The sequence below is a fragment of the Lissotriton vulgaris genome, unplaced genomic scaffold, assembly GCF_964263255.1.
Source record: "Lissotriton vulgaris unplaced genomic scaffold, aLisVul1.2 SCAFFOLD_3290, whole genome shotgun sequence".
Classification (NCBI taxonomy): domain Eukaryota; kingdom Metazoa; phylum Chordata; class Amphibia; order Caudata; family Salamandridae; genus Lissotriton; species Lissotriton vulgaris.
In genome coordinates, this window is record NW_028248366.1 from 52,354 (window position 1) to 64,832 (window position 12,479).

General features: G+C 43.6%; 1 protein-coding gene across 1 annotated transcript in view; it reads right to left on the bottom strand.

Annotated features, from left to right (window-relative positions):
- Positions 1-5,215: 5,215 nt before the first annotated feature.
- LOC147664133 (breast carcinoma-amplified sequence 1 homolog) overlaps positions 5,216-12,479 on the bottom strand; it is a gene marked incomplete at its 5' end in the record, with an annotated part of 194,160 nt that continues 186,896 nt past the window's right edge. Inside the window, one exon of the mRNA XM_086949959.1 lies at positions 5,216-6,265. Coding sequence (XP_086806085.1) covers positions 6,191-6,265 — 75 coding nt within the window. The remainder of the gene's footprint in view (positions 6,266-12,479) is intronic.

A 12,479-nucleotide genomic window follows, 5' to 3' on the forward strand; every position in this document is an offset into this window, starting at 1 on the left:
CCACTGTGTTGCCAACCCCGCCCAGCTTTACAATACAGAGATTATTTCCTGCATATTTAGGTGAGGTCGTAAAGCTGACATTAGATGTCAAGAATACTAGTACAATGGCTAAAGCCTCCCCACTTAACCTGGTGCTTTGGCAGTGGGTGGTTACTGGGGAGTATGTGTGGTAGACAGTGATATTTTTAGAAGTAGAATTTCAAAGCTTAAGACTTGTTCATTCCATTTGGATACCAGAGTTTTTCCATTTCTATTTTATTTTTCAAGCCCTGCAGCAGTCACTCCTACTTCAGGAGGTGATAAATGGATTAGAACTTAAATGAATAGTAATTACACTTGATAAGCTCAATCCATGGCTACATTGTATCTTTTCAATCGGTCTTGGTGTATTCTCGGCGGACCGGGCGGAAGACCCCCTACGCGAATCACTAAAATATCCTTCTTAAGTATCCGTTTGGAACCTATCTCCCAAGGATTGGATAGCTGTTGGCCCAATCCATGGCCGCATGATAGAACCTCATTGTGGAGCCTCGGTGCACTTGCAATTTTCCTCACGTCCCGTTCATTCCTCTGGACGTAATGCATTTGGATGACTTCTTGACGTAAACCCACCCGGTTTGTGCAGCCTGGTGCTTGTTTTCAGATTTATTCTTCGGTACAGCCATTGTGTTATCTGCACTATCTCCCTTCCTGGGAGACCGTTGTTTTCCTGGTTCTCATTATGCATACGAGCTGGTTTCATTCTGTGAGCAGCCCACCTTCAAATATATTTGATATGCTCTCCTTGCCCTTTTGTACCATCCGGGACCTGTTCCACATCATGCTGCTATAGGATCTCTATTGAGACCTTAAAGAATTTTGTTGTGTATGTCATGCGCCCTGATGAAGGAACTTTCCAATGTGGCACGATTCCGAAACGCGCGTCGGCGCTTTTCAGTAGTTGTTGGAGTATATGTGTTTTTCGATTGAGTATAGTATGAGTATGTATGTTCTGTGAATGAGTCAGTAATTGATAGAATGAATGTATGATTTGTGTGCCAATTTTTTGTGTTTTACTCATGTCCCGTGGGCAGATGCTATATCCCTATGTCTTGGTTTCTATTTATAAAATAATGTATGTCTTATTGAATTAATTGAAATGTGTTCTATTTTTCTATGGATATAAATAAATGATTTAAGATCTAATATTCTTGAGTGGGTCCTCCTTATAACCTGGGAACTCCCTCTTCCATGTTGTTTTTGATGTATCTTTTCAATTGGCCTTATGTAGCAGGGGATTTAGAAAGAAACCCTAGGAATGTGTTATGTGGCTCACTGTCACCCCGCTTAGCAGCAAATGTCCTCTGATTTCTACGAGTCTGCAGTGCATCTCCTTGTATGCAACGTGTATCCATGCACACAAAGTGTTCTCCAAAGTGATAATGGGAAGTTGGACACCCTTTGTGAGTGTGACTGGATGGTCAATATATCGGGATAGGATCTCAGGGAACTGCTGATACAGGGCATCTATACTGATGTTTCTCTCTCAGAGCCTGTAAATTGGTGACTATTTAGGTTAAGTCTAGCCTGTATAGTACAGAAACTCACCTTCTAAGAGAAATATTTTGTATTTATTTGACAAATGTTCCATCTTTATTATGTACATTCGGCTCCAATACTACATCCTGAGGAAACCCGCCACATTGACAGGTTTACATGAACATGTGTTATCCAGGGCTGCTTCTATACATAGTGCACAAGGGTGCAGGGCCGGATTTTGGCATGGGAGAGCTGGACACAGGCCCAGTGCAGTCATCTTCAGAGGGGAGTATGGAGCTGTCTGCGCTAAGTTCCTGCCGACAGAAGAGTCCCTGTCACCTGGCTCCAGTCCTGCAAGCAGTGTTTTTAACACCCCGTCAATTTGCTTTCTTGCCCTCTGACCTCCCTCACGCACCCTACTATCACCCACTATTGGCCCCCACCCAACACCAACAAACAACTTGGCACCATCGTGAGGAGCTAACCTGTGAGTGATTCATGTGAGTTGAGGGAGGTGCAGAGATGTATGTGTTCAGAGGCCAGCCACAGTTCTGATGTAGTCAGCCAGGAACTTACCTCTCAACACAAAAGATGAGCTCATACTGGCCCCATTTTATTTACCAGTGGGGCGCCAAATGTATTACAGCCCAGGGCGCTATCCTGGTAAAAGCTGACTCTGCATCCATCAGCATCTAGCTAGGCATTACAGAGGCAGATTTACTAGGCCCTGGCGCCATTTTTGCGTCACTCTTCCTATGTTAAAAATGACGCAAAAAAAGTGGCGCAAGATCCTTGTAAATCTGCCCCTCGGTGTTTTGATGTAGCATCTTTAAAGTTTCTCCATCCTAAACGTGCTTGCCTTACAAATAACCCTTGCTCTGTGTGACAATAACCCTAAACCTCTGACCTTAAAGCTAAACCTAATATTAATTGTGAGCCTACGCCTATCTCAAACCCTATGCCTAATACTAGCCCTGACTCGAAGGCTGTGATGGGACCAAAACTAATCTTGCTCCTGTTCCTGACCCTTTGCTCGCCTCGTCCTGGCAGAGGCCGCCCTCAAAGGCGCATCAGGGGCCGGTGCAATAATGGCCTTGGGGACCCAGAAATAACCAGTCCAAGCTGCCTTAGTGGCCAACACCAAGGAGAAGGGTGTTCCTCCCCCCGATGCCTCAGCCCCAGGCTCAGGTAAAGTAAGCGTGATAAAGCGTACTAAGATGGGAATGAAAACAACTAGCCAATGAGGGCCCTGGGAAGAAAAGTATTGTTTGAACCCCCCCCCCCCCCCCCCCCCCATTGCGGGGGACAGCACCGCACACTCAGCTGGTGCACAGGGGATTTAAAGGACTGTGCTGCCCCTACAGGAGCCAAATTCATGAGGCAGAGGCAACGCAGAGGAAATTCAAGACCCACACCAGAACAGCAGCATTGTCACAGGGCTGGGAGGGCAGGTCAGCGGTAAAAAGGGTATGTTGGTTTGAAAAAACGGCACACCGGAGGGTGGTATGCCAGAGGAAGGCCACTTACCTTGGGATGCCTTACGGCAGGGTAAGTAGGCCGGTGTGGTAGTGAACAGAGCACGGCACTCGCAGCCCAGACCCGCCGGTTGGCAGGGTACAAAGAGGACCGACAAGGTAGCGAGTTGAAGCCTAACAGCGGTAAGAGGCTGTTACGATCAGAGAAAGAACCAACAAACTTTATGACCCCAAAGGCGGCATGGACGATGGCCTCAACAACAAAAAGTGCTGGAATGATGGCAAGCAAATGGCAAGGACTTGATTGATCTATGGCAGAGATGATTGGGGCATGTCAACTGTTGATTATTTATGACCTGTGATGCAAAAACATGTTATGATCCTGGCAAAATTATTTATGCAGGGCATAGATGATTTATGCCCTGTCAACTGTGATTTATGACCTGTCTCATATTTATGATTAATGAACTTGTCAGAATGATTTGCACCACTCAGAATGAGTTATGACAGTGAAATAATATTTTTATAGTCTTGTCATCCTAAATTAAGGACTGACTACGAGGTCAATGATGTAACCTCGAGTCCATGCACGTAATAAAACTGCGGCCAAGAATCCCCTCAGATAATGGCTGGTGTAAGTTTATTCCTAAATGTATACGTGGGATGTGTACGAACGAATTGGAGTGGGCCAAGTGCAGGGGTTATGCACACATGAGTAATGCTAACGTTCTGTTTTCAATGTCATCATTTCAGCAAAAGACTTAATGGGGTTTTCTACGAATATTTAGACTTTACATTTTCAATATTTATTCTTTAAGTGCCTTCTTCACTGTTATGACGCCACACCTATTTCCTATTATTCGGCCTCCACTGCCAGGTCAGCGCTGTCTCCGCCTCACCCACCCTTCCCCCTCTTCCTGAGGCCTGTTTAGCCTTTTCTCGCCCTGGGCTCCTCGCTTCTTATGCCTCGTTGGCTGAATCTGGTGCTTTGTGTATTTGCCATTCTCAATCTGCCTGAAGCCCTGGAGTTAAACAAAAGCGTAACCACGTGACCCTGAGGCACGGAGACAGCTGGGCCAATCGCGCAGTTCGTTAAATCACCATCAACAGACTACTGCAGCACGTACATCATTCCTTACACTGTAGTATTTCTGGACCCGTCATAAAGCAGCAAAGCAAGCAGTTGAAAACTGTGGTTAGGCCGGGAGACCGCAAAAGTCACGTCTTGTGTACATTTCGCCTCTAGACGCATAAGTGAAAGACTCGCGTCTGTTCGTCTTCCTGTTCTCGTGGCGTCGCCATTTATTCAGGTCACTAATCCAAAAGACTCAGAAGTCAGTCACCACGTCCGGTTTATTTCTGAGGCACAACTCTGCTTTCCGACCACAGATAATACGTCAGTCTACAAACCTGCTGGGGCCTCATTTATGAGAAATGAGGCATCCCTGCATATAAGCAACGATGCGTCACTTCTCAGTGCGCACTCCGTTGCGACATACCTGGTGCGTAATATTTAATGTATAACGCATCATGTTGCAAGGAGTTACAGATACATCAGCATTTCTGACGTATCTGTAAGCGCAAAAGTGACGCATTGCTGGAGTGTGTTACAAAAGTGACGCAACTCCAGCAATGCGTCCTTTCACATGGGGCAAGCCCCATGTGAAAGGGCCTGCGTCAGTCTTACGCCTGCTGTGAGGCAGGCGCAAGATTTTGACGCAACGGCATCCTAAAAATGACGCAGTGAAATCTCATAGATTTCACTGCGTCACTTCTACGACCCTTCCTTGCGTCAATACGCCCCCCCTTGCATACATTATACCTGCCGCAGGTATAATGTGGCGCAGGGGTTTACAAAGTGACGCATCTACCTAGATGCGTCACTTTGTAAATATGGCGCAACAAGGCGCATTTTTTACGCCACTGGTGCGTCACAAAAAGTGACGCGCTGGCGGCGTAAAAGTGACGCACGGCCTCATAAATGAGGCCTCTGACTTTTAATAAATACAAAAGTCAAAACACTCTTTGCCGCATCAATTTCACCTGTGCGGTGACGAGTGATGGTGCCATGTAAAACACTGTAACATAACACACCTGTAATAAAGATGTTTCGCTCGCAGTTCAATCTTTTCTGCTCCTTGATCTGAGATATGAGTCTGCCCACGATCACAAACTTGTGTCTGAAATACCTCCACTAGATGTGTTTGAAAAATACGGACAAATTAGGAGGGGAAATGTTTATTAAAATCACTTAGAGCATACAATACACCTTCCAGTAATGTGTGTAACATAAATGTCATGCACAATTACAATGTATCATTTTACCGGCTCGCGAACAGGTCGGATAAATATAAAAATATTCATAATATTAGAAGCTGGTTAATGTAACAAACAGATGCTAACCTAATTTTTTTTGAGATGTTCATTAGAAAAAATAGACATAATTAGATGTAAACTGCGGACAAAATAAATTGAAAATCGTCTCTAACATATAATTATAGCAAGTAGTGTACAATTACAAAGAAAAACTAGATTAGTGTAAGGTGGTCGCTGGCGCCACCTGCTGCTTAATTGATGTCATGACAGCATTGTGCTTTTGACACAGTTTTGCCAAGCGCAAAACATGCAGTTCACATTTGGAATCATTTAAATCTTTTTGAGTTTTGCACACTGTACAAAGAGCTGGGAAGCAAAACCTTAAATCACCGATTCACTGATAATGCAAACCTATGCAGCTACAGCAGAAATACAATGGTGACAAGATGTTCTTTCTACTGTTACATATAAATATTTAGCAAGATGAGATTTAATATTCCAGCTGGTGTGGGTACCAGTTTATCTGAGGTGAAGATTCCCTCAAAAAAATTCCTTCAAACAGTGAAGACCTTGTACCACATTAATCACATTCTAATAGAAACGCGTCACTGCAATTTACTGTGTGGAGGAAAACAAATATATTGCTGTTCTAGAATCTTACACCTGTGATCCCAATATTTTGAAAGCCTCTTCATTCCTTCATTGATATAATTTATTATAGAAAGAGCTGTCTCTGAGCTGTACTGTACATAATAGACCACAAATATACATTAGCATTTACCCTTGCTTTTTAATGACAGCTGTGAAATATTACGACGAGTCACTTTCACTGTCAAAGAAATTGGACAAAAACTCTGCACTCTTCGCTGGCCGCTAGATCTCTATTTGTTCTTTTCGACGGGTAGAATAGACACAGGGTCGGTCTGCGCTTCAGCATCACATGTTCGTTTTGGCCCCTACAAATTAGGGAAGAAGAAAAACAATTAACTGAGGCCTTTGGAGAAAGGTTGTCTGAGGTTTTTGTGGGACTCAGACCAAAAACGTGTCAGACAAGGAAACATTTTCCAGACAAGTCATGGGTAAAAAAAATTGAACTGCAGAGGAGCACACAATTGGATAAAGTGATAAAGCTGGGATTTAAAACTAAGGGCCTCATTTATGAGAAATGACGCATCGCTGCGTGAAAGCAGCGATGCGTCACTTCTCAGTGCGCACTCCTTGTGACATGATTGATGCGTCATATTTACAGTATGACGCATCATGGCGCAAGGAGTTACAGATACGTCCGTATTTCGGACGTATCTGTAGGCGCAAAAGTGACGCATTGCTGGAGTGTGTCACAAAAGTGACGCAACTCCAGCAATGTGTACTTTCACATGGGCAAGTCCCATGTCGTTAGTGCCTGGTCAGTCTTACACCTGCCAGGAAGCAGGCGTAAGATTTTGACGCATTAGCGGGCAAGAAATGGCGCTGTGAAATCCTATAGATTTCACTGCGTCACTTCCATTACCCTTTCTTGCGTCAAAACGCCCCCCCTTGCGTACATTATACCTGGCGCAGGTATAATGTGGCGCAGGGGTTTACAAAGTGACGCATCTACCTAGATGCGTCACTTTGTAAATATGGCGCAACAAGGTGCATTTTTTACGCCACTGGCACGTCACAAAAAGTGACGCACCGGCGGCATAAAAGTGATGCACAGCCTTATAAATGAGGCCCTAAGAGGTGATTGTGCAGTTTGAAGAACAGAACTTTTACCGTGAACTGGCAGATGTCTTGCTGCGCCCACTTTGTGGTTCCCCCGCCTCATTTAGAGTTGAGCAACTGCAATATTTCTGACACTGGAGCCTCAGCCAACTTGCCAATGGAGACTGTTAGTCGCCAGCACATATGACATAGGGCAGCTAGCACAACAGCACTGCCAGGCTTACCGTATAGCCTCTTGTTTATGTTCCTTACAACACTGAACGGCACAAACTACGTAAACAGGAAAATGTAATTTCTTATGACCAAATGATCAAATATATATATGAACAGGACACAATGACATGGCAGCGTGCCATAGCAGTCTGTTTTCACGCAAAGTGTTCCCGAATCTACGTGGTATCACACATGCTACACAGCAGCTGGAATAATTGCATTAGAAGGCTCACCGTGTATGGTGAGTTTATTCTTTTCACAACAACCTTGGTGGGCACGACATCCCAGTCAATAGAATGGAACAATAACAACAACATGCCCAAGCTCACAGCCCATCATTGTGTTTTGTTTTACAGAAATTACTTCCCATTTTGGCAATTTTTCTGTAGAATAACAAATAAAAAAGAATACTGACTGGGCAGTGCTTAACTTGAGCCGGTGGTTTAAGGTGCTCAGCAATAGCACTTAATTCTCACCACCGGTAATTATGACAGTCTGCCACATGATGGCACTCTATGTCTAGCGTAGAGATAAGCATAACAGCAGCTGCTTGTTAATTCAATCTGCATTAAAAAATAACTAATACTTGCTACCCAAGACATTATTTATAGCTTTGTGGGCCTGGAATAGTCTGATCTGTCACACTAGTAGTACTGTCATTATTAGTAGTTGTGTAGGCACTGTTATAGTCAGCCCTGGCGAGGGCCATGGCATTTATTTTGTTTCAAACTAATCACTGTCGGCCCACCAGGACATGGCAACTTGCCTGCTTCCATATTCATCAAACGTGCTTTTGCTTTGTTCTCAGCAGTGATATAGAGAATGTTTTCTATGAGCACTGCAATAAATATGGTGGACCAGTGGAGACAGGCTTCACCACTCCACTCGATTTCCAACTGGCTAGCCAGGCCTTCAATGATACCCAAGACTTCCAGTATGAAACTTTGATACCCGACCAGGTCTCTTCCCAAGTAATCTTTCCCTGAATGACTAATGCCATCACACAGCCTTCAGCATTCAGTCAGGAACCTTCAGGAATCGAAAGGAAAGATGAATGTAAATGATAAACCTGTGCTTTTGTGTGTTTAGTTGCTTTTCTGTGAAACTTCAATTCTTATAAAGCACAGGACAATTTCAATGTGGTGATTTTTCAGGACACCTCCTAAGAAGTCTCCTAGCAGAACATTTTCATTTGACTGAAGTTATATATATTGTTCAACTGCATTGTAAGAATTTCCCTGATAGGTGAACAACAATTGTGGCACAAATAACTGAAGTAGAAAAATGTGACATACTCCAGAGTCTGTATTACTCACTAGGCACACTGACCCGATCTGCACCCTGGTGCCCCTTTAAGTGGGTGCCCCGGGTGCAGGCATGGACAGTGCTCCCTAGTCCAACAATTGTGCATGAGCCTGGGCTTGCATTGAGAACAGTGTATTAGTGAAAGGCAGAACAGCTGTTTGAAGCACTGGTGTGCCTATCACTGCAGGCAGTGGACACAGGCTCCATTTCAAGTGAAGCACATGGATCTGTGTGCAAGCAGGTACAGTACATAAGTGCTCTCAGCAGCAGCGGGCAATGCCCGGGAGGTCCACTTTTATTGTGTTGGTGCGCATTTTGTACCAGCGTAATCCATATCACTGAAGCGCGTCCGACAAACATCTGCAACCTTTGCTGAAATATCAAAGTGCCAAGGGGGCAAAAAAGTCAGTGGAAATGCCTGTTTATGCCACTGAGACACATTGTATAACAAAGCCTCAGGACTTTCTTTTTTGGTGACCTTGGGTCATGTTTTTAAACCTGACATTTGTAATGCTAGATATTAAGTTAGTAAAGGAAAAGAGTTGTATTATCTGGTCAACATTATATCCAGTGTATAACATGTTTTGTCTTGCATACTCAGTAAGTATATCTTAAATAATCCAGGTATCTGCCTAGAAAATATATTATGAAATAAAGCAGTAAAATTACTTACATTTTAACGTCTTTTAATCTTTGAGTGTTGCATTTTGTGCTCAGTAACTGGCAACCATTGGTTTCATCTTGTTAAGACCCTAACTTAGTACACATTTGGGAACCTTCCTAGTTATGATGTACGGCCTGTTGTATGACCCCATTAATTTCTCCTCTGGCCATATGCAGGGGCCATGAACAGGCATGTCCACAGGGGTCATGAACAAGTATAAAAGAATCAGTGGCGGCTGGCATGTAAGAGGGTGGTGAGGCGGGGACAAAAATAAAAGTGATAAAATAATTCCACTTACCTTGTATGTGTGACGTCCTCCTCCTCGCTCGTGTCTCCAGGCAGGCAGGCTCCAGGAAACAGCAGTAACCAATCCGGGCGCTGATCTCATGCTGCATGAGAGCAGTGCCAGGATTGGAAGGAGCAGCCTCTCTCGCCGCTCCCAAGGGCACTGGAGCCTTATGCTGTCATTAACTCAGCTGTCTTAGGCAGCTGGGTTTGAGAACATTTCTGGCTGGTGGTTTCTGGCTGGTGGTCACAAGACGGCCGGCCAAAAAGACATGCACACTTAAAACCTAGGTGCCCTTCCTATCACTGCTTCCTACTGCTGCCTGACAGTGGGCTGACACTCCTCCACGTTAGGGAAGGAACCACCACAGATATGGTAGTCAGAACCCTTCTGTGTTTTTTATTTATCTAGGAGGCAGTTTCAACAGCAGGAAAATCTTCATGTCAGTGTACATGAAAGAAATGTCTGATTAGTGTGGATTAACATACACATTCTCCGGATCATACCACCCCAGGCTGATGGGCTTTTTAGGAGGAAAAATATGAATTTTAATTTGATTCATCTGTCTCTTAGTTATTATCAACCAAATGTTGTATCTTAAAATGTTCTGCCTGACCCACTTCCTGCAGTGAGTTGGCTGGTACCAAAGAAGACAAAAGAACTGTTCTACTTGGTGGTTCGGACATTTCTTGTAATGTAATGTAATGGTATACTTATAAAGAGCGGCTATCAATCCGAGGAGCATCTTGGCGCTGAGAACGGAAACCCAGATGGAAAGAAGAGGTGGTTTACTGCAAGACGGTAGGGAAGGGAGATCAGATCTCAGATCAACGTTTTGCATGGAATGTCCGGAGCACTGAAGATCCAGGTTTTTAGTGCCTTCCTAAACAGGGTCTCTGATGTACTTTGGCGGAGTTTTGGGGGGAGTTTGTTCCAAACCTTTGAGCCTAAGACCGTGAGCGGTTTTCCTCCCTTTGACACCAATCTGAAGGTAGGTATTTTCAGCAGATTGGCATTTGCTGATCTTAGGCTTCAGGAGGGAACATAGCGCTTGAAACCAGTTTGGAGGTATTGGGGGCCCGAGAGTGGAAGGCCCTGAAAGTGATAATAAGGACTTTAAACAGAATGCGTTTGTGAATTGGTAACCAGTGTAGGATATCTAGTGCCGCTGTTGTGGACGATCGCCTAGGCCATTTCAGTACCAGCCGTGCAGCTGCATGCTGGACCATCTGGAGCTTATGCAGTACTGCTCTATTAGTTCCTGCATATAGACTATTGCAGTATTCTAGCCTGGAGGTGATGAGGGCAAAACGACGACCGTTTTCCTTGCCGAGATGGGAATTAGATCAAAGAATTTCGTGAGGCTTTTTATGCTGTGAAAACAAGTAGAGCCAAGTGTCAGGGTTTGGTGTTTAAAATTGCTGTTTTAATTTCTTCGCTACCCGCTAGTGGCTGGGGAGAGATTTCTTCCCATCTCGGAATTTAAAAGCCACTATAATTACTTGTGTGATGGCTTCTTACTAACACCCAAGGACAGTGGGGTCCAGGTTCAAATAGGGAAACATGAAGAACATTTGTCCTATCTCTAGACAGTGCAGAAGTTCTTCAGACAAAAGTAGCTGTGGCTGCCCGGAATATTTATACTCCCTCTTCCTGTAATTCTGCTTCCCTTTGTCAGAAAGCTGCATAACATCCTCTAAACAAAGGAAGCTGGTGCCTCTGCAGAGCAATCCTTGGAATCAGTAGAAACTGAATTATCCACCCTTGACCTGACATGGAGTTCCAATTTCAACCTGTTGGCTAATGCCCAAGGAACCTTTCTAGAAACTTTGGATTCTTGTCAAATCAAAAAATTCAATTAGCTTTATTAGTTGGAAACAGCCGTATAAGATACGTAAAAAAGTTTTTGCATAAAATTTTGGGCATGAAAATAAAAACACACAGTACATTTTGTATAGCAGCATAGAGTCAAAGCAGTGCAGACGAAATATAGCTGAAGTAAAGTGCCTAAAATATGGTGAAAAGTGCAAAGCATTCCTTAAGCTGTGGGCCCAACCTCATCCGGGAAGCTTAACCATCTATAGATTTCCTACACCTCACAACGGCTTTAAAAAAAAAAAACACCCTGAAAAAAATATATGCCCACATGCATCAAACTCCCGTTTTGCGATTCCAAATTTGCGATTTTTACCGAATTGCAAATAAGAAATCGCAAAACGGGATGCATTATTGAAAGTGCATAATATTTGCGATTCGGTAAAAATCGCAATTTTTACCGAATCGCAAATATTATGCGAATTCCAATTTGCGATTTCGCAATTCTCATTGATTCCTATGGGCCAAAAGGCCCATAGGAATCAATGGTAATTGCGAATTCGCAAATTGGAATTCGCAAAATGTTGATGCATTCCATGGGTGCAGGGGGGGGTCCAAAGGACCCCCCCTGCACCCCTGAAATGTATTTTTAAATGGATGTTTCACACACACATGTCCTAAGGACATGTGTGTCTGTAACATGACAGTGTTTAAAATGCTAATTTGAGCACTCTAAACATTTTTCGCAAATTACCACGAGGTTCAACCTTGTGGTAATTTGCACTTGCAATCTTTAAATTTGCAATTTTTTAAGAATGATGCATTGCATTTAAGGAATCGCAAAATTGTGATTCCTTAAATGCAATCGCATTTTAGAAAATCGCAAAATTAGCGATTTTCAACAAAAAAAAATGATGCATCTCAAAAAGCAGTTTTGGAATCACAAACGTCCGATTTTAAGGAATCACACCATTTGCGACTCCAAAAATGCTTGATGCATGTGGGCAATAAGGTGGTGAAATAACCCTTTCCTATGCTTTCGTTGCCCTAAAAGTTTACAAGTGGGCTTAAGAAAAAGTCGGAAAAAAAGTTATAACTTTTTTTTCAAAAAATCATAAAGTGCAGCAATGTTTGCTGAAATGAGCCGTCACATGGGCAGCCCGGGACAGAATCTCTCAAG